Source organism: Schistocerca serialis, chromosome 2 (genome assembly GCF_023864345.2).
Source record: "Schistocerca serialis cubense isolate TAMUIC-IGC-003099 chromosome 2, iqSchSeri2.2, whole genome shotgun sequence".
Lineage (NCBI taxonomy): Eukaryota > Metazoa > Arthropoda > Insecta > Orthoptera > Acrididae > Schistocerca > Schistocerca serialis.
In genome coordinates, this window is record NC_064639.1 from 830,289,529 (window position 1) to 830,315,779 (window position 26,251).

Sequence of the window (26,251 nt, forward strand, 5' to 3'; positions counted from 1 at the left end):
ACACTTCCTTCCCTCCACACTATGCTTTTGTGGAAAATGTACCTGCTAGAACACTGTATATTTTTTTCCCTTTTAAATGTGTCTATTAGAACTGGAATTTTGCCTTCTGAAATTAAGTACTGGCCATCTACTCTCTGAACCTCTGATTTCTAAAATGGATGTAAGTCTCCCTACATATGAAAGAGGTGTCATGCATCTCAAAACATTTCAGTTTGTCAAAGAGAATTTTATGGCTCTCACAATCAGAGCCCTTGGCAATGTTCACAATATACTGACATGATGTTTTTATTTGTTTAATTCACCAGCACTCCATTTGCAAGAAAACATATGGCTTAGGCTGTGAAGAATATATCACATAAACAGATTGAAAGGCATTTAGCAGGTTATGCTATAGGACATGAATCTGGAATGATGATGGTGGACAATTTAAGTGAAATTTTTTAAAACACTGATAGAAGTTAAATGGGTCTTGATTAAAAATGATTTTCTTAGCTTCACTTTTATGGATTTGTATAACCATTTCATATCTGAGTCTGTCAGGGAAAATATCACGAGTCATAAACTCATTACAGAAATTACTTAAGGGCAGTCACATCAAATCAACATATGATCTAATAATATACTAGAACCACCATCATAGCCAGAAGAATTACCATTTGTAGTGATAAAATTTTTCTCTTCCTTCTTGGAGATTATATTTTTGAAACTATTGTTGATGGCTGGCGAAAACAGTGACTGCTTGTAAAACTAATGCATCTCTGTGTTATTGTAGAACAGTAGGTGCAATACTTGCTGCCACAGTGAGGTAGTAATCCTTGAAACTGGTGTCCAATTATTTTAGTGTGTTTTCATTCCTGCCACAGCTATTATGTAGGAAGTTGGTTTCATTTGCCTCATTGTTTTTGTTTATTTATTGTTTAATAATTGTCCTGATTGTTTTTACTTATTCCTGAAGTTTTTCACTTGTTTCTGTCAAGTGTTTCTGTGTTGCTTTTTTGGTACTGGTAATAGGCTAAAGAGTTGTACAATACTTGTGGTAAGGGTATTACAGTTCTTTGTTACAACTTGTTCTCTGAATTAGACAGAGCTTCCTCCTCCCATCACAATAAACTTAACACCTCTATGTAGCCCATCCCTTGTCTGTGCTTCTTTTACCCTACCCCTCTCCTGCTGCTGCCCCCTATTTTTACAGGAAGAACAACTGAAATACTGATGAAACATTATTATGCAAAAGCTAATTTTTAGTCTACAGTGTGGGTCGCAGAGATATCTCCCCTGTGTCCTTCCCATAGTTTTTCACTGAACATAATGGCTGATTCATTGGTTATGTTGCTTCCATACTCTGCTTTTCTGTTATGATGCGTATTTAATACTTCACAATATTTTATTGTAATATTTGACCATTGTGACCAGATAAACCATTTACTACATTTAAATCACTGAATGTATTTGTGTCTTAGAACAAGCATTCAGTGTTACTGAATGTATTTGTGTCTTAGAACAAGCATTCAGTGTTACTGAATGTATTTGTGTCTTAGAACAAGCATTCAGTGTTTAATGAAACATGACCTTCGAATTTTTTTGAGGACTTTGCTGTGAGAAATACCACACAGCTATACATGAACAACTTTTGTTCTTGATCAGTGCTGTCAGATGGAATAAAAGTGTCTACAGATAATCAGTGTCTAATGAAGTATGCATAACCTACTTAAACCTTTCTAGCTACTTGATGATACGTAAAATACAAGTATTTCCTGGTTTTGGCTTCTAAATTGTCTGGTTTTTCCAAAATAATTGAAAAATCTATTATAAAAGATTAATCAGTTTCATAGAAAAAAATAATTATTTCTCAAATAACATGGATTCCAAAAATCTAAATCTACTGAGACGTCTATCTTTGCATTCCTAAATGAAGCCTTAAATGCAATAGACAATAAAGAACATATCTCAGCCATATTTCTAGATGCCTCTAAAGCACTCGATGTCATCAATTACAACACCTTGCTTTAGAAACTTGAATCTGTAGGTATTAGAGGCCTGGCCTATGAATGTATAAAATCACATCTCCAAAACAGAGAGTAAGGGAGAAGGGAACAAGATAAAGTCCTACTGCTCAGAAAGGCAGAGCATCAAGTATGGTGTACCACAAGGCTCCATTCTAGGACCAGTTCTGTTTCTACTCTTTGTAAATGACTTGGAACCAACTAGCCCATGCCATAATTACATAAAATTTGCAGATGACGCAAATGTGACAAAAAAAGGAAGGACCAAAGAAGAAAAATTGTACCATTCACATTACAGACTGGTTTTCTGGAAACAACTTAGTAATAAACACAGAAAAAACAGTTACAATGCATATACACACAGTGCAAAATAAATTTCCACTAGCACCAGACATAGAGTTGTTTACTACAACCCATGAAAATGTAAGCTCTACAAAATTTCTTGGGATATGGATCCAAGAAGATCTAAGATGGGTCCAACATACAAAATACATTACAAATAAATTAAATACCATTTGCTATACTATCAAAATTCTTTCTGACTGCACATCAAAAGAGACACTAAAAGATGTATACTTCACCCAGGCAGAATCCTTACTGCGATATGGCATAATCTTATGGGGAAACGCATCTGCTAGCAAAAGTTGATTTATATACCAAAAGAGAATTGTAAGAGCCATAGAAAATGTTGCATCAAGAAGCTCATGCAAGCTCTTATTCAAGAACCTACATATCCTTCCACTACCATGTCTGTACATTTTACAAGTAATCATATTTGTAAGGAAAGTCTTAGAAAACAGCAACAGTCTTGTGTCAACTAACCAGAGTATCCACCTGTATAACACGAGGAGAAAGCAGGACATACATATTCAACATGCACACTACACTAAAACAGAATGGACCACTGCAAACAGAAAACAGACTATACAATAAGCTACCTACGAACATTAAAACAATAAAAGACACTTCAAAATTTAAAACTGCTGTCCATAAATATTTATTGCAAAAATGTTATTATAGTATAGATGAATATCTTGAAACATAAAAATCTATTTCTTAAAAAAAAGTAATGTATGGAAGCTGAACCTTCAGTTGTGATTATATTAACCCCTAATCAATGTAAATATTCTTGTATGATTTAAAAACATGTATTGTAAATCACAATGACTTGTCCGATATCATATTGTATACCTTGTACAACAAATGATCAAAAGGACCAATAAAAATGTAATGTAATGTAATGGTACTACCTTATATGTTACCAGAGTCACTGATATGATACAGTAGTTCAATATAACATTCAATAATCAATGGCACTATCAGTCCACTGCTTTCTATTTTACATAATTATTTTCTTATGTATTTTAAAGTTAAGAATATTTACATTTATTTCCCATGTGAGGATAGTTCCCACTGCCTGAGTTATCTGTACTAGAGCTGCTGAATGATGACTGTCGATCTGCCTTGGTCATTGACTCATACTTCTGCAAGTTGCTACGCACTTTGTATGCAGCATGCATGCCTTGTGGGAAGGCTGACATCTTGTGGCATGCTGGAACATGAAAATTAACAGTGCAGTTCTCATTAAAAATTCAAATAAAACAAAGACTACTCTTAAAAATTTTAATATTTGTAATTAATAGCTTGGATATTACATAAACATAAATGATGACCATATGTTTCTTGCACATGAAGAGAAACAAAAACATGGGTGCGAGCTCACTATGTCCACATAGCTGATTGCATACTATCTTCCTTTTTACACATACATGAAAATAATTTGAATTTATGCAACCCTAAAAGTGAGAATATTTTTTTCACTTCTGTCATCATGAAAGACTTCCAGGACACTTTACATACATTCACTTTGTATTAATTTTAGATATGAGAATAGCACTAAATCAATACAATATAATTTAAAATTAAGTTGAATAACTACTAACTACTGCTGCAGCTAAATTAACTGAAACTGTGGCACAGTAACACTCAATTTAGAGGTAGATTATTCAGTCTAAGTGACTAAGAATTTTCCACTTCAGAATTTGATCTCAAGAAATATGAAGACAATAATATAGTGTTTCTGAATGGTATATCATAAAATAAAACCCCAGTTAGAAATCAAATTTCTTGTTTTACTTATTGAAAGTATAAGAAAGTCCTGGTGACCTAGTTAACCTGCAGGACTGTGCTGTACTGAGGGTGACTGAACATCAACATAATATGGAACCTGTGTCATGTTGCCAAAGAGAATATTTTGATTGAATTATAGGACTTCTATTTCCATCTTCTGCAAGCTGCCTTACTGTGAGTTGTGGAGGGTACTTCTGATAGCACTGCCATTTCCCCCTCTACTGTTCCATGTGCAGATGGTGTAGGAAAGGAACAATTTCTCTGATTTTTTTCTTTGTAGTCACTTCGCAAGAGAAATTTGGTCGGAAGTAATTTGTTGTTCAGATTGTCTTGGAACATATGCTCTCAGAACTTGTACAGTGAACCCCTCCATAATGCACAGTGCCTATTTCATGGCATCTGCCAGTGGAATCTGCAGAGCATCTCCATTACGCACCAAAAGATTCTGTGATGGAACATGGACTTATGTTGGAACTTCTCTCTCTCTCTTCTAATCATTAAACTGTCCCAGATTGATGAATAACTATACTGAAGAACTGGATGACCAGATGTTTTGCTTACATGTCCTTCAGATTTTTCGAATAAATCCCAGCCTAGCATGTGCTTTCCCTACAATTATAAGGTCATTTCAAAAATTCTGCACATTGTGCACATGCAACTGTTACAGTGGCATGATCAAGATAAAATCCATGTCAGTTGTGAGCGAGAATTTTAGGCATGATGCATGTATGTGTGTTTGCTGATTCCCATGGCTCTGTCATGAGTAATGTAAGCTGAAACCGAGTCAGGTTATGTTACACATAATGACCAGTGTTCCTACAGCAAAATCAAATCCCCATATGGAAAGAACCCAACAGAAATTTATAACACTTTGACAGAGGTATGTGGCTATATTATAGTGGATAGTAGCTCAGTATCACAGTGGTCTGCTCATTTCCATGAAGGTGAGGCAAGCACTGAGGACAATCCAAGAAGTGGAAGGCCACCAACTGCAACAGATTACACGTGTCATGTTATAGTTAATGACATTTTGAGAGAGGATCGAACAAAATAACATATGAGGAAACTGCAAATGGTGCCAGAATATCTGTCACTTCAGTTTACAGAACCATAAGAGAAAAGTTAAAGATTAGAAAAGTTGCTGCCAGATGGATTCCACATGACCTGAGTGAAGAGCAGAAAGTAGGTCACAGAAGAATTGTAGAAGAATGCTTCAATGTTATTGACCAGAAGGAGAACTGATACTCAAAAGAATTGTTGCACTTGATGAAACTTGGATATGAGCTTTTGAGCCAGAACTGAAGTCTCAATCATCACAATAGGAAAGTTCTGACTCTAAATGGCCAAAAAATTCTGCCACCAACGGTCAAAGGTGAAACTGATGATGATCTTTGTGTATGACATGAATGGAGTCATAGCTACAAATAGGTTGCTCCAGAGGATGTCTGTAACACACACACACTATAAGTTATTTCTCCAAAATGTTTTGTGCCTGACATTTCCTCAAAGAAGGCCTGACATGCTTGCAGCTGGTGTCCTCATTTCGCTCAATGATGCAAGACCGCATTTTGCCCTACTGGTGACATAAATACTCGACATAGAGTGTAACGGCCGCGAGATCGCGAGTGAAAAGTGCTACGCGGGAATAGAAGATAGCGTGCATGACGAACTTCAAAAAGAACTTGACATTATAAAAAAATATATAAAAACAATGGAAAATTTGGTACTAACCATACGGGAACTGTCTGAATCGTCAAGGCAACAAGATCTCATTAATGCTAGCCATAAAATTCGTAGGTATGCACAACCAAATGTACAAAGTGTAAACAGTACGACTGTAACTAGAAATATGAACGAACTGATCAATCTAAAATACACAAGTGAATTAAACGCAAAAAAAGAAAGTGTTAATAGTGCATCTATGGATAAAAATATGAACAAACTATCCACACAAAAATATACAAGTGGATTAAACGGAGAAAAACACATGGTAAATATTCGTAAGGAAAAAAAAGTAAACAACCACGTTATGCATAAGCAAGGATACAAGCAACAGACATATATTTTTGCAGATAGTCATGGGAGAGGAGTTACGGAAATTATGAGAAGAAATCACCCAGACCTTAATGTAACAGGCATCATCAAACCAGGCGCGCCATTACGCGAAATTCTGAAAAACAGTGACAACATATTAACGACGGGTAACAGCTGCATCATAATAGGAGGCGCAAATGATGTTTACTGTAATGAAACTTGGCGTGCAACGAGAATCCTAAAGGAAACAATCAAAAGGATGCCTCAAGTGCATTTCTACATTGTTAGTATCCCCAGGAGGCACGATCTGATGGAAAACTCGTGCGTAAACATCGAGATTGTTACAGCAAACAGGCTATTTGAGAAAATATGTCGAGGTTTCCAGAATACGACTTTTGTAGAGATAAACAGTGTTCACAGAGAGCACTTCACAAGACATGGTCTCCACATGAACGTAAAAGGGAAAAAGATTATTAGTGCCGAAATACTTAAATTTATTAATGAGTCATCTGTAATGGAAGTGTCTCCAATCCCAATTCCGCCAAAACAAGAGTTGTCTGTAACAGTGGAACCATCATTATCTGCAGTAGAGCTACAACAAACACCAGCAGCAAAGGCTCAGATGTTCTCAGCAGCAGTGTCTGATAAACCAATAGCAGCAGAATCACCACAATCATCAGCAGAGCTGTCGTCATCAGCAGCAGCATCCAGAACAGCAGACCCCATAATACTACCTCAAGGCAATGAAAATGCATGTGAGGAAAACATACGAAGGTCATTAGCTGCAGCAGCTAACAAAGAAGGGCAGTCACCAAGTCGGCGAGCACAGGAGCCACCAGCAACAGCAACCACACAGAAGAGGTGCCTGAGGCCTGGGAGATCAACAGCAGAAGCAGCTTCCAATCAAGACAGATGCCTGAGAACTAGGAGATCTGCTACACTAAGTGAAAATTTTTTATGGTACCGAGTAAGCAGAAAGAGAACATGGAAAAAGATGTAAGTAAAACTGTCCATTTTAAATACCAGTGTGACAATAGTGAGAGGAATATAAACACCGGACAAAGATACGTTCCAGGTTTAATGACACAAACTGAAAAAAATCACTGCATAGTACCAGAAGCAAAGGGAGCAAGTGAAGTGCTTAGTATATTACAGGAAGGGGAACTATTACATTTAAAGCCAACTGTTAGAATACTTCACCAAAATGTTCAATACATAAACAATAAAACAGAGGAACTAGAGGTAATATTACAGGAGTATAGGCCAAACATTCTAGTAGTTACAGAACATGGGCTAAAAGAAAATCACATAGGAATGTACAACTTGAAGAATTATGTGAAAGTAGCCAGTTTTTGCAGAACTTCCTATAAAGGTGGTGGGGTTGCTATTTTTTCTAACTATAAATCAACTAAAGCCATAAATATAACAAAATATGCTATAGAATTGAGCTTTGAAGCTACAGCACTGGAAACTAAAATTGCTGGGAATTTATGTTGTGTATTAGGTTTGTATCGATCACCAAATGGTATAATTAAAACCTTCTTTGAACAGCTGGAAGATATAATCCAACACCTCTCAAAAACATATGCTTATTTGATCATTATAGGAGATCTGAACATAGACACGAGTAAAAATACAGACAATACTAAGACCCTACTGGACTTATTGTGCATATACAATCTAAAAATAAAAATAGATAAACCAACCAGAGTAACAAAGCATAGTGAAACTATTATTGATCATGTAATAACAAATATTCCTACATGCTATTGTGACACACAGGTAATAAACTCCACATTAGCAGACCATTTTGCAATCATGATAGACATAAATATAAAGACTAGTGATTCAGTGCAGAAGATATGGGAAATGAGAAGACAGAACTACCCACATAACATAAATCTGCTAAAAAAGATGTTAGAGGCAGAAAACTGGGAAACAATATATGCAGCTAAAGATGCAAACACCAAATGGAACCAGTTTTATTCTTTATTCAATTATTATTATGATGTTACATGTCCTGTTAGTAAAAGGCTTGTCAAACAGCAACAAAAAAAGAAAAGCTGGGTGACTGGAGAAGTAATCCATGCCAGAAATAATCTGAGAGTGTATTATGACCTCTCCAAACAAAAAAATAATGAGGCCTACAACACACTGTATAAAATAAAAAAGAAAGAGTACTGTAGTTTTATCAGAGAAACTAAAGCATCATTCATCAGGATGTCTATAGATAAGGGAAAGAACTACTCAAAAGGTTTATGGTCGTTCATTAATGGAGAGAGAGGAAAAGTAACAAATCGGGCAGAGGACATCTGCCCACTGATGAGTGGGAAAAGCAACGCAAACCCTCTAGAAGTAGCCAATACTTTTAACAGATATTATATTACTGTAGCAGACGAATTAATAAGTCAAAATAAAACAAATGCAGTAAGTAAATTGTTAAACCCCCCACATACAAATCATACTATGGTTTTCATACCTACAACAGATGCAGAAGTGTCAAACCTAATAAAACAACTTAAAATTAAACATTCTTCTGGCTTGGATGGTGTCACATCACATCTCATAAAGGAATGCAGAGAATGTATATTAAAACCATTGACACACATGCTGAATGCAGCGATAGAAGAAGGTATATTTCCAGATTCACTGAAAGTAAGTAAAGTGAAGCCAATATTTAAGAAAGGGAACAGGGATGAATTAGGAAATTACAGGCCAATATCATTGATCTCAACATTTGCTAAAATCTATGAAATGATAATAAAGAATAGAATTGTAAGTTTTATAACAAAGTACAGTATACTGCATTCATCACAACATGGTTTCAGAGAAGGGAAGTCAACAAAAACAGCATCAACAGATATAATTGAGCACATTCTTAATTTACTTGACAGGCAACAAAAGACTTGTGGGATTTTTATGGATCTATCTAAGGCATTTGATTGTGTGAACCACTCAAAATTAATGATGAAATTATATCAGTATGGAATTAGAGGAAAATGCTATGACATACTTAAATCATACATTACAAATAGGAAACAATGCACAGAAATCAGACATACTAGTGGGGGAAACATAACAAACTACATATCAGAATTACAAACAGTTAAACACGGTGTGCCGCAAGGGTCTGTGCTTGGGCCAATACTATTTATACTCTACGTAAATGACTTCTCTAACTATATAAATCAGAAACTTATAATGTATGCTGATGACACAACAATCATTTGCACAGCTGACACAAAGGAGGAGCTTGAGAAGGAAGCACTCCTGACTATTGAAAATGCAAATAAATATTTAACACAAAACAACCTGTTTATGAATCAGTCTAAAACAATGAATGTAGTATTTCAGACCAAGCATAGTGAAAATTATAATATAAATGTTAGTATAAATGGAAACACTATTAAAGAAGTAACCAGCACAAATTTTCTAGGAACTATAATAGACAAACATTTGGCATGGGGGGAGCACATAGATGCACTGTGTAAAAAGATAAACAAACAGATCTTCATCATGCATAAAACAGCTAAGACTGTGGATGATAAAGTCCTCAGATCAATGTATTATGGACTTGTCTTCCCACATTTGTCTTATTCGGTTCATATATGGGGAAATGCACAAGCTGGCTACCTAAAAAGAATATTCACAATTCAGAAAAGGGCAGTGAGATGCATTGCAAAAATACCACCAAGACAGACCTGTAGGCAAGCTTTTGTACACTATAATATTATGACAGTATATTCACTGTATATATACCAAAGCATAATGGTGGTAAGGTCAAGTGATAAACACCTCCTAAATAAAGATGTACACAAACACGGTACAAGAGGAAATGAAAATTACTACATGATAAACAGAAATCTAAAACTGTCTATGACTGCCCCAGAAGAAGCAGGCAAAAGGTTTTTTAATAAACTCCCCAAAATCATTAAAAAAGAAACAGATCTAAAATGTTTTAAAAATCATTTGAAACTATATCTCACAGAGAAATGTATATACAGTTTGAGTGAATACTAAGATGTGTTTAAACATATCATTACTGAAATGTACCTGTAAAAATTATCATTTCTGTATGTTTTTTTTGATTTGTGTGTACATATAATGTGAAACATGTAAAACCTTTGTATGATTATGGACTATTTCTGTTTAATCATTTGTTTCATTTATATATATATTGAAATCAAGTTTGATGTTAATAGGCTATTGTATGACACACCCAATACTCTCAGCTGGATTTTCAGCTGGAGTCCATGGGCAAAGAATAAATAAATAAATAAATAAATAAATAAACAAATATGGATAGGGAATACGTCCATACCCACCATACAGTCCAGATATGAGCCCATTAGACTTTGATTTGTTTCTCAAATTGAAGGAATAACTCTGCGGAAAACTTTTTGATACAATTGGTGTAGCTTACTGTGTCACAATGAAGGTGCCCTATCTGGTATACAGAAGCTGTCAAAAAGTTGGGAAGCTGTCATAAGCAAGAATATTGAAGGCCTGTAACAGTATTTCATAAAATAAATTATTTTCTTCAATGCTATCTTACAGTGCGCAGAACTTTTGAAATGATGCTCTTGGTTTTATGGGGCCATTCCACTTTAGGTCACACTGGATGGTTACTCCTAGTTATTTCAAGGTTGTTATTGTTTCCAATGATTTATTGCCAATAGTGTACAAGACCAGTAATTGATACATGGGCGTAAACAGATTGGCAGCTATGGAGGTTCAGACCCCACCTGAAAAGTTGATGAAGCTAAAAAAAAAAGAGAGAAGTGGTCTTAAAATTGATTGCAATGTAATCTTTATTTCAAGATTACAGTGTTTCCAAACTTTGGCTATTGCCAGGCTGGTATAGTACAAGAGGGGAAAATGGCAGTGATGGGTCAGTGTTGGCAACAGTATTAATACTAACGTGTGGACTGAGCATCATTGGAATGTGCTTAGTCTGGAGCCCAGGAACGTTCAGTTAGCACTGTCCCTATGTGAGGGCTACCCTAATTGTCACAGCTGCTGAGGCTGGGCACAGTGAGGAAACATTCATTCACACAGCAGCAGCTTAGAACTACCAATACTGTCACACTTCCTGGAAACTGCTGAAACTGTTGTTATTATCTTACCAATTATTTATTTAATGTTTATTTTAAGTAACAGCTACTGTGTGCTATAAGATAATCTCTCACCATGCGCATGTCAGATGTTACAGCAATATACCATGTTCATGTAATGTGTTGTAATCTATAGTGACAACATTATTATGAAGTTCTTTCAATAAGTAATACAACACATTTTTTTCTCGGCCAGTTTCAGTTGAAAAAATTCAGAATTTTTTATGGGACATCGCCACTTCAACCCCTATAGTTTCATGAAGTTTAAATAGGTGGCAGCGCTATATGTAGCCTTCAAAATGGTGTCTGTGACAGAGGTGTTCCAAGCAGATATTCATAGTTGCTGGCAGAATGTCTAAGGAGACTTGGCACTGAACAAAGGCACAGTGACCCATTGGGTGAGGCACCTGTCATCATCACAACAAGGTCATGCAAACCTGTCCGATCTCCCACATGCTGAGTGGTTAGCACACTGGACTCGCATTCGGGAGGACGACGGTTCAATCCCGCATCTGTCCATCCTGATTTAGGTTTTCCATGATTTCGCTAAATTGCTCCAGGCAAATGCCGGGATGGTTCCTTTGAAAGGGCACGGCCGGCTTCCTTCCCTGTCCTTCCCTAATCCAACGAGACTGATGACCTCGCAGTTTGGTCTCTTCCCCCAAACAACCCAACCCCAACTCACATGCTGACAAGCTGCACACAGTTATGACTCCTGCAATGTTGGAATGTATGGCCACTCTCATTTGAGGTGATCAATGGGTCACAATCAAACACCTTGCTGATCAACTGGATGTCTGTATTGGTAGTGCCAACACATTCGTCCAATAGAAGGGGTGCTCAACGGAGTGTGCCTACTGGGTTCACCCTCATCTAAAAGAAGATGATAAACAGGAACAAAGGCCCATCTGTGCAGAACTGCTTGCACATATGCGGCCACTCTTGACAATTTTTTTGTTGGACATCATCATAGGCATTGAAACATGGGTTCATCATTTTGAACCAGAAATAAAATGACAATCCATGGAGTGGCACAACACCACCTCTCCTCCAAAGAAAACGTTCAAAGCCTAGCCCTCAGCCAGTAAAGTCATGGAAACCATCTCATGGGACTCTGAAGAGGTTATTTGATTTGATGTCCTCCCTCATGGTGCAACAATCAAGTATGAAGTGCATTGTGCTACGCTCGGGAAATTGGAGAAATGACATCAGCGTGTTTGTCACCACAAAAACACAAACGGACTTCTCCTTGACAACACAAAGCCTCATAGAAGTCTGTGCACCCAAGAGGAGCTCACAAAACTTCATTGGACTCTTATTCCTCATCAAATCTACAGCCTGGATGTTGCACCTTCCGACTTCCATCTGTTTAGCCTAATCGAGGAAGCTATCTATGGGTAGCAGTACCTGGATGATGGAGGTGATCAATGCAGTGAGATGTTGGCTCCAATGTCAACCATTTGCGTGGTACAATGTGGGCGTACAAGGCCTCCAAATAAGGTGGCATAAGTCCATTGCTCTGAACGAAGATTATGTTAAAAATAGGGTATTGTCACCAGAAGAGAAGGGAATAATATTTGTATTGGAATCCTGAATAAATGCTTTCAGAAAAAAATGTGTTCCATTAGTTATTGAATGCCCCTTTTAGTAATGTTTTAGGTTAACAGGAGTCTAAAGGATTTGTTGTTGGCCAACTCTTTCTACTCAATTGACGAATTCCTTAGTACAACCACTGATGTGTATATATTAATAATAATTTTATTAATACAATGTGTTTATATTGTTAATAGCATCAAATAATGTGAGAATAATGCAAAACATGACTTCTGAACATCTTCAGTGCATTAATGTGGTTGTCTCTGGTGAGGCATGGCTACAATAGCCAAAGAATTATCATATGCACATCAGTGTATGGTAAATTTACACATCTTGTGTCAAGTTTATTATTAAGTTTTAAATGAAAACATGTTTATGATTTTATTGACTTTTTCAACAAAATTATGACCCTTTCACTTGGGTGTGTAGGTGTATTAGCATATCTCATTTTCTTGTAAATATGTGTTGTGTAGCATGGTGTTATACCTTAAGAATTTCCTCACTGTGGATGTAATCTAATATGTTCAGTAAATACTCAAAAAACTTTATAGCTAAATGCTTCACAACTTTTTGTGTCACACTGAGTGCTGAGTAATGGACAGTGTAAGTATTTTTTTATTAGAATATTGTATTTATGGCCGGCCGTTGTGGCTGAGCAGTTCTAGTCACCCTATCGCACCTTGACTGACCCACTAAATCAGCTGGTCGTAATCCCATAGAGAATGTTTGGGGATTTTTGGAACAGTGGGTGAAATGGAGCAATCAACACCCCTGAAATTTGGTAACACTATGGGATCTAATTATCAATACATGGCCTGAGATGGATGCGGCATAACTGGGGAAACTTGTGAGCTCTCTTCTTTGCTGAATTGACACCATTGTCAAGGTTGAAGTCTGTGTTAAATGGTGTTAACATGATGTCTGGTGGCATTGACTAACTTTTTGCCTGGTGTGCGCATGTGACACAGTAGGAAACACCCTCTAGCTGGGAACATGAACTTAGATGTAAAAAGTGATAGGAGATTACCTAGATCAGGGTGGCCATGATGTGCCAATCTGGATGTGTGCCATATGTGCGGGCCACATGTGGGTCAAGGTTTGGCCTGTCTCAGCTCTGTTTGGTCCTTCTCAGAAGTACCCAGTACAGCATAACATTTCATTTACTATCATGGCATGGCATTTTTCAGTTGGCACAGCTCTTTTCATTTTGGCAGAATCGTGTTGTCAGTGCTGTTTACACTTTGCTATTTGTTTGCATTATGAAGAATGTTCATGGATCCAGTGGCTGCTTGCACAAAAAGAGACAGGCTAGCACTCTATCATCGCAAGCCTTTAAACCTGAATGGGAATGTTCTCAATATCTATTATGCAGTTGCATAATCAATGGATAATGCAAATTTGCTATGAAATGACATTACACATAGGTGACAGAAGTCATGTATATGTACAGATAGTGGTAGTATTGCATACATAAAGTATAAAAGGGCAGTGCTTTGGCAGGGGTTCCATTTGTACTTAGGTGATTCATGTGATAAGGTGTCTGATGTGATTATGGCCCCATGACAGGAATTAACAGACTTTGAACACAGTGTGGTAGTGGGAGCTAGACGCATGGGATATTCCATTTTGGGAATTGTAAGGGAATTCAATATTCTGGAATCCACAGTGGCAAGAGTGTGCCGAGAATACCTAATTTCAGGCATTACTTCTCACCACAGACAACGCAGTGCCGACGGGCTTCATTTAACAAGCGAGAGCAGTGGCTTTTGCACAGAGTTATCATTGCGAACACACAAGCAACACTGCGTGAATTAACCACAGTAATCAATGTGGGATGCATGACGAACATATCTGTTAGGACAGTGCAATAAAAAGTGGCTCAATGGACTGTGGCAGCAGACGACTGACCTGAGTGCCTTTGCTAATAGCACAACATTGCCTGTAGTGCTTCTTCTGGGTCAACCAACAGTGGACTGTGCAAGTTGGTGGTGGTGCCATAACGGTGTAGGCTGTGTTTACATGGAAAGGACTGGATCCTCCCATCCAGCTGAACCAATCATTGACTGCAAATGGTTATGTTCCACCACTTGGAGACCATTTGCAGCCATTCACGGACTTCAACCAAGTAATGATGGCATGACATCAGGCCAAAGTTGTTCATGATTGGTTTGAAGAACATTCTGAACAGTTCGAGCAAATGATTTGGCCACCCAAATCACCCAACATGAATTGCATCAAATATATATGGGACATCATCAAGAAGCTAGTTCATGCACAAAATTCTGCATTGGCAACACTTTCGCAATTATGGATGGTTATAGAGGCAGCACGGCCTGATATTTCTCCAGGGGACTACCAATATCTCGTTGAGTCCATGCCGTATAGAGTTGCTGCACTACTCCAGGCAAAAGGAGGTCCGGCACAGTATTAAGAGGTATCCCATGACTTCTGTCAATATTTGAGTATGTCTAGTTTCAATCAGAGGTTGTATGCATAAATTGTGTACATTAAAATTTGCTTTCTGGCTGCCTGTTTTATCAATATGAATGTCATTTTCAACCTGTCTCTGAACATCCTTTGTTTCTGCCCTCCCTCTGTCACTTGCAACCACTGGTACTTTACCACATGTGCTAGTGCCCCCATTTAAGTTATCTGCTATTAGCCCAGAGAGTTTTCCCTACCCTTTCCTGTTGAGGTGAAGGCCATGCCTAGTATAGTCCCACCTGCTAATAGAATCAACAGGAACCACACCAATGTGAGACCCCATACCTGATCCAATCAGCCATTGCACCTCTAAATTAACTCTCCTAACAGAAGAGTTTAAATGAGGCTGGTCAAAGCACCTCAGAACAGACACAAGCCCAACACCAGTATGTCTTGTTGTGTACATTGTTTCTTTCAGGTAGAGTTCACGTGTTTCCATTATGAGGTTGCAAAGGTATTACAATATTACGATCAAAACCTTTTTTTCCATTATGAAAACTGAGTAAGTCTTGCTTACATGCCAGCCTAATTGCAAAAACTTGTAAAATTTTCTGTGTCTGTCCGCACGCTGACTGTTTGTACCAGATAAAAATTAAATCTTCAGAGTGTCAAAAATAATTAAATAATACTGAATATTTTTGTTTTCTGTTATCAAGTTGTTGAGAATTGTGAAATAAAAAACTAAATGGTATGCACTGTGACTGCATTGCCATTTAAATGCTGTGAATTTGCATTTTCCCCCTCTTCCTCCTACACAAAATTCAACAGCACAACATGGCGGTGAGGGAAATGTGCAGGCAGGCTGAGCACTCTGGCACTCATGCCAGGTTACAGCTTGCAAGCTGAATTCTTGGCTTAGATTGCGGCTGCAGTATCTGTACATAGAGGTCTAAACTTACAAAGGAGCTGAACCCTCACTTTCCACCCTGAACCACATACTACCAAGTTTTTCAAGTGCCAATACCTGATGTTCTGAATCACAAAAGAGGATCATTACAGTGGTCGGTATGAAAACACACAGTGAGGCAGCAAGATGACGCAAGCTGCCATTGCGTGTCATCAGCACGACCTGCTGTTATCACATAACTTTGGGTCGTCCCAGATTCGTGTCAAGTCAGAGCAAGAGCACAAGGGGCATGCTTCTAGTCAAAAGTGCTGATAGTCGTATCTGGACCGGTGTCATGTTCAGGTCACTGCAGAGAGTAGTGAAATTCGAGGATGACAGTTTTTCAAGATTGACCAGTTGACTCTTAGACGTCTACAAAAGTAAGCTGTTCATAAATTACGATTTCTGTTTCTTGTCTTTCTACAGTCATCTCAGGCTTGTTTGTCTTCCACTGACTGAACACAGCATGCAGCTAAAACGGTTTTTCTTAATCCGAGCTTTGTTACACACCCGCAACACTAGACAATGTTTTTCATAAGAGTTTGATCTAATGTCTACAGTGCAGTCACTGGAGGATCAGGAGAAGAAATAACAGTTTCACGTCTCATCAGCCTTCTTCACCTCTACCTACTGTATATAACCTGTTTACTGTGCCCATCTCTTCCTTGGCCTTCCCAGACTTCTTTGGTCTACTGGACTGCATTTTTTTTTTTTTTTTTTTTTTTTAATTTTGTGACGTTATCTTTACAGCTCGTTCTGTTGAGATGTTCGCTCCATTTTCTCTTGTCGTTCTCGATTTTGTTTCCTCCCTTTAATACTTTCAGTTGCTTCCTAGTGCTGCTGTTCCTTACTCTGGCAGCTCTAGTACAAACTTTCGTAGTTGTAACAAAGCTCATCTCATCTGTCTAGATTTACTTTCTTGTTAGTTGTAAGTAACCCACTGCGGGGACAGCTATTATTCTGCAAAAATTCATTTGCGTTATTGTCTGTGTCGTGTTTCATTCTAATTGTTTATTGCCTTGCTTGTATTTTCAAGTTCTGCTACCTTCTTGTTTGTGTATCACATCTCAGAAAATTAAATGATTGACATGTTCTCCATTCTTCCGTTTATTGGGTCTTTTTTTAAAGTTATCTTTGGGGATACTGTCATGTTCAACTCCTTGGCTACTTTGCTCAGAAGGTAAATTCCTTTTTATACGTTATTCTCTTTTTCTGTCGTATTGTGACATCGTCCAAATACAGAAGACCTTTCATTATGGTAAATATATTAAATACGTAATTGCACATACATTAAATTCGGCTTTCCAAACAAGAAATAAATTAATTAAATTTTAGAAACATTTCTTGTCACTTTTATTAATAGAAGTGGGGTGCCCCTTCTTTAATTGTGCTCTATATTATTTCTCTATTAATTTAATCAAAAGGGGCTGACAGAATTGTGCGACCCTGCGAACTCTGACATCCTGGAAGGGTCACACCTCAAAAATCTTGAAAACCGACTGCAATCTCGTCACAGCTCTGCAGCTCATTCCTCTGCCACGTCTACGAAGGCAAAAGTCACGTGGTTCTCGGACAGTTAACTTTGAATGTGAAGCGGCTAACTGGTGTCAGCGAAAAGCGAGTTCCTCACCCTTCGAAACTGGGGCAATGTGACTGAGGGAGTCACCTCTGACAGAAAACAGATCAAAAACATGCACGGAAATCTAAATTAACCTTTTCCTTGGTTTGAGGCGAGTGTTGGAATAGATTAAAAAATAAAAGAGAGAGAGGAAAATCAGTGCCACTATACATTTCCTTCCCTATTCTTATTCGACTTGCTGAGTGCTCTGTCTTTAATGATGTCGACGTCGACGAGGATCTCTCTATGAGAGATTGTGGAGTTAAACGCAGGAAATTGCAGCTCAGCCTGGTAATCAGCAACAGAATGCTACCACCACTCATCCCGTCTCCGGACATATCCTACTGCAGAAACGCTTTCGCGCTACTGGGATTCTTCACGGCCATTTCCTCGTGTAGGACTACTGCACTAGCACGAGTCAGAGACTTTGCTCACCAGGAGCAGATACCTACGCTCGAAAACTGTTGACCGTATCGAACAGTGGTCGTCTGCCAGTGCAGTAGTCAACCGTTCACAGCTCGTGCCCTAGCGGTATTACCGATGCCAAAAATGAAAACCAAAAGAATAATGTAACATTCCAGTAGGTATGTGAGGAAAGTCAATATCTTCAACTTAAACTGTGCCATCAAAAATGGTTCAAATGGCTCTGAGCACTATGGGACTTAACATCTGAGGTCATCAGTCCCCTAGAACTTAGAACTACTTAAACCCAACTAACCTAAGGACATCACACACATCCATGCCTGAGGCAGGATTCGAACCTGCGACCGTAGCAGTCCCGCGGTTCCGGACTGCAGCGCCTAGAACTGCACGGCCACCACGTCCGGCCAAAAACTGTCCATCTTCTCAAATTGAAGACAGATGGAAGGCGTGGAATTATCCATAAGAAGAACCATCATGGTCATTAACAAGGAACCACACATCTTGTCACTTCGTAGTTATTGAACAGTGTACAGCAAGTGTGCAACTGCCAATAAATGTAGGCAAGTTAAACTTTAAACCGAACCACACCAGAGAGTCTAATTTTGAAGTGAGTTATTTAGGCGAAAACGTTTTACGAAATATCGTTTTAACGACAAAAAGCTTGGTTGATGTAAGGAAGAAGACATATGGCTAAAAGCTGAGGCACCCAAGCTTACCATTTCATCCAACGTGGTATAAAGTCGTGAACGGTACAGTTGTAGCACATTAAAAACTCAGTAGGACTGTCTTATAGGTGGTGTGGTGGATACACTGTGATATGATTCACTTGCTGCGGACAGTTAATGAACCAGGAATGGGTCTGAAAGAACACAGCGTTCCTCGCAAGAAGCTCGGCAACAACTAAACCACATACTCCTCTGGTCCGATTTGGAGTTCTGCACACAGACGAAAACCAATAGTGTGGTGTGGATTCTCAGAAAATGTGTAATTATGTTATAAACAGAAATGGTGAAGACATCCTCATCACATTTCAAGTTTACACGGAAGAAATCTTCTGGTGAATAAAACGGGTTCCAAACTTCAAAAAGAATTTTGCAAACATGCTCACGATTCTTTGTGGAAAACATGGAGTCGGATGAAATTTGTTGTAAAAGAGGATGCTCTTTTTTATTTTATTTTCTAGAAAGATTGGTCTCTGGTCATTCGTTAAATGTTGGTTGACAAGGGGCAAGCTCAGTGCATGAAATGGACTTGAAGTGCCAACATAATAGTTCTGGAATTTGATTCAGGAGGAAACAGTCTAGTCTGCAGTTTTGTCGTGCACTACGGAATAGAAATTACTGGAAAGGCAGCCTGAATTTGTATCAAGGTGTTCGAAACGAAATTAAATTTTGCTTCACTATTTGTCATGTGGAAGAGCAGTTGAATGGAATGGATAGCGTCTTAGAAGGAGGATATAAGATGAACATCAACAAAAGCAAAACGAGGATAATGGAATGTAGTCGAATTAAGTCGGGTGATGCTGAGGGAATTAGATTAGGAAATGAGACACTTAAAGTAGTAAATGAGTTTTGCTATTTGGGGAGCAAAATAACTGATGATGGTCGAAGTAGAGAGGATATAAAATGTAGACTGGCAATGGCAAGGAGAGCGTTTCTGAAGAAGAGAAATTTGCTAACATCGAGTATAGATTTAAGTGTCAGGAAGTCATTTCTGAAAGTATTTGTATGGAGTGTAGCCATGTATGGTAGTGAAACATGCACGATAAATAGTTTGGACAAGAAGAGAATAGAAGCTTTCGAAATGTGGTGCTACAGAAGAATGCTGAAGATTGGATGGGTAGATCACATAACTAATGAGGAAGTATTGAATAGGATTGGGGAGAAGAGAAGTTTGTGGCACAACTTGACCAGAAGAAGGGATCGGTTGGTAGGACATGTTCTGAGGCATGAAGAGATCACCAATTTAGTATTGGAGGGCAGCGTGGAGGGTAAAAATCGTAGGGAGACCAAGAGATGAATACACTAAGCAGATTCAGAAGGATGTAGGTTGCAGTAGGTACTGGGAGATGAAGAAGCTTGCACAGGATAGAGTAGCATGGAGAGCTCCATCAAACCAGTCTTGGGACTGAAGACCACAACAACAACAACATATTTGTCATGCGAGGAAGATATCTTTACCAGTGTTGTTATACTTATTGATGTGCTGTGTATTGTATGTGTAATGTATGTGAAACAAGAACTGTAAATCTTCATGGACTGCAAAGTTATAGTGTTTTATCAATAAAGTTACTTAATTAAAAAAAAAAAAGTGACAAGCATCGCTGTGTCTAGATTTCAGAGTCCCAGGCTCGATTCCCGACCGGAACGGAGATTTTCTTTGATCAGAGGCTGGATTTTTTAATGTCATCTTAATCATTTCGTGTCATCTTCGTCACAAAAACGTTCTAGTCAGCAGAGTGGCGTCATATACAAAGATTTGCACGAATCAGTCCCAGATAATGCCTCCTCGCTAACAATGTGATACTATCATTTCCGTAGTTGAGTCACGTGGTATTGAGGCCAGTGAGTTATGTGCTGCCATTCACACATCTCACTGAAGTCTTATAATTTCATAGACAAAATCGCTTCAAATAACGATGTAATGTCTGGATGGTTTTGTACCAAACAACAGTTCCATCATTATGCTATATGATATGGGTAATTGCACAGGCGTGCATGAAATTGCGGATGTCTCTGATGGACCCAGTTTCGCTGAATGCCGCACTTGCACGTTTCACTGTAGGCATTTCTCAGATAAATTGTGTTTTCGTAGGGAGAGACATAATGTACCGTAAACCAGTTTGTGACATATACACCTAAGCGCCGAGGATACACGCGTTAGCTGCTTGAAATCCTCTAATTTACTGGACGCTAATGATACCTGAATAGCAGTCATTAAAGTTCCGTTGGAAGAAACGGTGTTGGCATTTATCTCTGTGACTGGACACCCTGTATTCTCTTACTGTTTTATGGACTCGTTGCTGTATTGTTTGCTGAAGAGAAATAAAAACAAATACATCATTTTTTTCTCTTAAGCAGTAACGCAATTTAAGAGTGTGTTACACCAGACGCGTTTCGATGTTATTAACTGGCGTTTATTACTCTTTTGTTTTACATGTTTGGAAGACGACAGTTGTTTCCATCATTGCTTTTTTTCGGCTTTTAGTAACGTACTTTTTCTTTTGGTGCATTCCTTGACTTCACTTATGTAAACCTTCACACTAATTGTCTTCATAGAAATTTTAATATGATTTCGCCAGTTATGCATTCAGCACACAGAAAGAGAATGCTGAATGCAAAACAAGCGAAACCACACGCAAAATCGGTTTACTAAAATTCGAAAAAAACGCGAAGGATGAAACTGCAAACACTTTTTTCGACTGAAACCACTGCTAGCAACTAGGGCAAAAGGTCTCGACTTCAAAATATGTAAAAATGGAGTAGCAAACGCGAATCACCTTTAAAGATGCTATACCAACAAAAGCAAAATGCGCCTGGTGCAACATTCTCTTAAACAGCAGCACTTTTAAGATAGGAAAAAGCAAGCAGCTGTTATACGTCAGCTACTGTTGAAGATGCCCATCCAAATAAACATAAAAATATTCGTTCAAAAACAACAAGACCATAGGAAGAGCGTATACAAATATTCACAGAGCAATTGTAAAATGTTAGGAAGAGCTGCATCGCACCAAGTCAGCGTATAAGTAGTTTTTTCGCTTTTTGTTGTACATTTCCACTAGTATAATTTCGAAATCGAGCATAAAACCGTGGAGTATTTATGTTGCCTCTCAATGCTATAGACACATGCACTGCAAATGCGGTAATTTGTTTCTCCGATATGACATTAAATACCGATATTCATGAAGGTTACCTGCACTTGACAGTTGACCTTAAATAACGGAAAGTGTGAGGTCATCCTCATGAGTGATGAAAGGAACGCGTTAAACTTCGGTTACACGATAAATCAGTCTAATCTAAAAGCCGCAAATTCAACTAAATACCTAGGTATTACAATTACGAACAATTTAAATTGGAAGGAACACATAGAAAATGTTGTGGGGAAGGCTAACCAAAGACTGCGTTTTATTAGTAGAACACTTAGAAAATGTAATAGACCTACTAAGGAGACAGCCTACACTAAGCTTGTCCGTCCTCTTTTAGAATACTGTTGCGCGGTGTGCGATCCTTACCAGATAGGACTGACTGTGTGCATCGGAAAAGTTCAAAGAAAGGCAGCACGTTTTGTTTTATTGCGAAATATGGGAGAGAGTGTCACAGAAATGGTACAGGATTTGGGATGGACATCATTAAAAGAAAGGCGTTTTCGTTGCGACCAAATCTTCTTACGAAATTCCAATCACCAACTTTTTCCTCCGAATGCGAAAATATTTTGTTGACACCGACTTACATAGGGAGGAACGATCACCAAGATAAAATAACGGAAATCAGAGCTCGTTCGGAAACATATAGGTGTTCATTCTTCTCGCGCGCTATACGAGATTGGAATAATAGAGAATTGTGAAGGTGGTTCGATGAACCCTCTTCCAGGCACTTAAATGTGTTTTGCAGAGTATCCATGTAGATGTAGATGTATTGATTTGACCTTAGCTATTTACTAGTTTCAAATTTTACGGCTGCTTCCTACAGTTCTTTAATCCACGTAATTTTCCGTCAGTAACTTCGGTTACACTCTCACTGAAAACTCGCTCCTTCTATTGTTGATACCTGGGAATACGTATGCATGATAGCAGATAACCGAGTTCGTGAACAGCATTGGAAATATCTGTGAGTATCCTGAAATATGTACACAGTAAAGATAAAGGGACATTCAATAATTAAAGAGACAGATTTATGATAGAAATGAAACAGTTCGTAGAAAGGACTTTGTACTTTCATGATTTTAGGTTGGCATTGCTGGGATGAGTGGAGAACAGATGACGCTTAATAACTATTTGGTTTATAACGCCAATATTGCCTTTAAGGATGGCATGTCCGCTTGAAATTTCCACGTTAGTTGACCAATATTCAGTGACATCGTTCGAAAATTTTTAGAAGTGGGTAGAACAGTTGAGAAACAGCCGAACGTTAGTAACTGATGGATAGCAACCTCGATGGTCAATTGAAGTGTCAACTCCTCCGCTTGAAACTCCCATTCACGACATTATTCGTGAAGACCGACGTATTACAGTTGAAGATGCAGCAAAAAAACAGTTGCAGTAAGTATTAGTACGGTTGGTAACGTTATCAGTAACAAACCGAAGAACAGCAAAATGAGTGCAAGGTGGGTCCCGGAAGAAATAACGCAACAAATCAAGGTAACAAGACTCAAAATGTGTACACACTTTGAAAGAGTGGTATGAAAGGGAAGGTGACCTTTTTCTAGAGAAGATTTTCATTTGTTTGGTCCACTCACGGAGGCATTACGTACAGGGGATAAGCAAAATAATGTGAATAGTGATAGTAATGGGATGGTTGTATTTGACGGTCAGCTACGCAGATAAGGCACGCGTCGCGCTGGATTGTGCTTGTTCAGTACGGACAAGGCATCAGTGCTGGTTGTGTACGAGTAGTGCAGCTTCGTATTTGCGTTCAGAGGCCTAGGTCGACGTGCAATGAAAGACCTAACAGAGTTCCAAAGAGGGCAGATTGTGGGGGTCCGATTAGCTGGAGCGTCAGTAATCAAGACAGCCAACTTATTGAATGTTTCAAGAGAAACTGTTTCAACAGTAATGAGAGCCTAAATGTAATCGTGGGCGCCAATCAAAACTAAATGACAAGAGATCGTCGTGCGCTAACACGAATTGTGTCAAAACAACACAAAACTATGGCGCCTAAAGCGACTGCAGAGCTCAATAGCCATCTTCGAGACCCCCTACCTATCAACACTGTGCACTGAGAACTCTTCATGGACGAGCTGCTATACCTAAATCATTAGTGACGACAACCAACGCAAAGAAGCGTAAATCATGGTGTCAGGAGCATAAATCTTGGACGGCTGACCAGTGGAAACATATCATATGGTCCGACGAGTCAACGTTTACGTTATTTACAACAAAATCAAATGGCTCTGAGCACTATGGGACTTAACATCTGAGGTCATCAGTCCCCTAGAACTTAGAACTACTTAAACCTAACTAACCTAAGGACATCACACACATCCATGCCCGAAGCAAGATTCGAACCTGCGACCGTAGCGATCGCGCGGTTCCAGACTGAAGCGCCTAGAACCGCTCGGCCACACCGGCCGGCGTTATTTACAACATCGGGCCGGATTTACGTCTGGAGAACGCCAGAAAAGCCTACAGTGCTGATTGCTTGATTCCAACGCTTAGGCATGGAGGTGGAAGTATGATGGTGTGGGCAGCCACCTCATGGTATCCTGCTGGTCCCATCATTACCCTAAAAGGCCATGTTACAGCCAAAGATTGTGTGAACGTTTTATGTGATCAGGTGCACCCCATGAATCAAATGTTGTTCCCCAACAATGATGCCATATATCAGGACGACAATGCACCCATTCTCACAGCCAGGACAGTATAATCGTGGTATGAGGAGCAAGCAACTGAACTGCAGCGTCTTCTTTGGCCAGCACAGTCCCCGGACTATAATATTATCGAACCCTTGTCGGTGGTACTGGAGTGCAGACTCCGGAGCAGATTCTACATCTACATCCATACTCCGCAAGCCACCTGACGGCGTGTGGCGCCTCCCTCGTCATTACAAGAGTCAGAAGAGGTTCTGATCGAGGAGTGGCATAACATTCCACTGGAGACTATACCACCATTATGCCAGAATTCCAAGAAGAATCGAAGCTGTACTACGGGCAAATGGGGATCCAGCCCCCTTATTAATAAAGTATAGGTGTTCACATCATTTTGCCTGTGCCCTGTATAAAATAGTTCAGAAACAACGAAGAAATCGGAGAATTTGTTGGGGTTTATGTTAAGATGTGGTAAAAGCCTCATTTCGTAAAAATACACAGTTTTTTCTACATCAAATTGTCACTTCAATTATTGAGTGTCCCTCGTACTAGCAAACAAAAGAATTTGGTACCACTAATTTTCTGTTATCATTTGGGGGATCTAAACTTGAAGATAGAATTTGAAATTCGTAAGTTAAATAAAGGAATTAATTATTCTTGTTTTGCGGGCATCTTCTGTTGAAGTACTGCAGACTTGCGCTGATTTGGTAGTGTCGTGGTCCAGTCAAAGACAGCAGAAATAAGCCAATAATACCACAGAACGATCAGTAAATTTTTGCCTAACTATAACAAGATGTATGATGCAGACAACACGAATCTACAGGCACGCTGAAGTTCTGTGCTACAGACGCGCGTTCTCCATCACTGTTGAGAGAGCCGCAGTTCGCTATCCTGTCGATGGAGAGATCACTGCCCAAAACACGGCACGCCAAGAACGACGCAGCACTCGGTTGTTTGCCCGGTCGATCGCAGAGAAACATTTGCCAGCCGCCGTGGTCACTCACCGAGACACGAGTCGAAGAGCAACAGGTGGACAGTGTCAACGCGAGCGGCAGCGGTGCTCGAGATCATACAGGGGCGGCGGCCTTCCGTGAAGGAGACTGCGGCGACAATGGCGGCGGGCGGACGAGGACACGGCAGCGGCTGCGGACGGACCTGCGCAGCGACTGAGCCGGTGTCAAGCGCCGTCGGCCAGCTCTTATGGCTCGGGGGTGCGTGACGCACGGCACGGCCTTGCAGACGAGATAGCGGGCGAACAGATAGACCCCCTCGGCACTAGGCCGATGACGGCGCCCGGCGATCTGCAGCACGAGAGCGCCAACCGCTGCCTGTAATCTCGTGCGGCCAGGGTCGCCTCGAGAGCATCTTCCCCACACAAAGCGACGTATCATTTGGCCCCTCGTCTTCCCTCAGATATTAGCTGCCTTTCCTTGGGCTCTCG

The 26,251-nt window shown here is 39.3% G+C and overlaps 1 protein-coding gene across 1 annotated transcript in view; it reads right to left on the reverse strand.

The window, feature by feature from the left end:
- LOC126458098 (uncharacterized) overlaps window positions 1-26,014 on the reverse strand; it is a 51,935-nt gene extending 25,921 nt beyond the window's left edge. Inside the window, exons 1-2 of the mRNA XM_050094924.1 lie at window positions 25,815-26,014; window positions 3,388-3,555 (exon numbers count right to left, since the gene is read on the reverse strand). Of these exons, the coding sequence (XP_049950881.1) occupies window positions 3,388-3,555; window positions 25,815-25,881 (235 nt within the window). The 5' untranslated portion in view covers window positions 25,882-26,014. The remainder of the gene's footprint in view (window positions 1-3,387; window positions 3,556-25,814) is intronic.
- Between the last annotated feature and the right edge of the window lie 237 nt (window positions 26,015-26,251).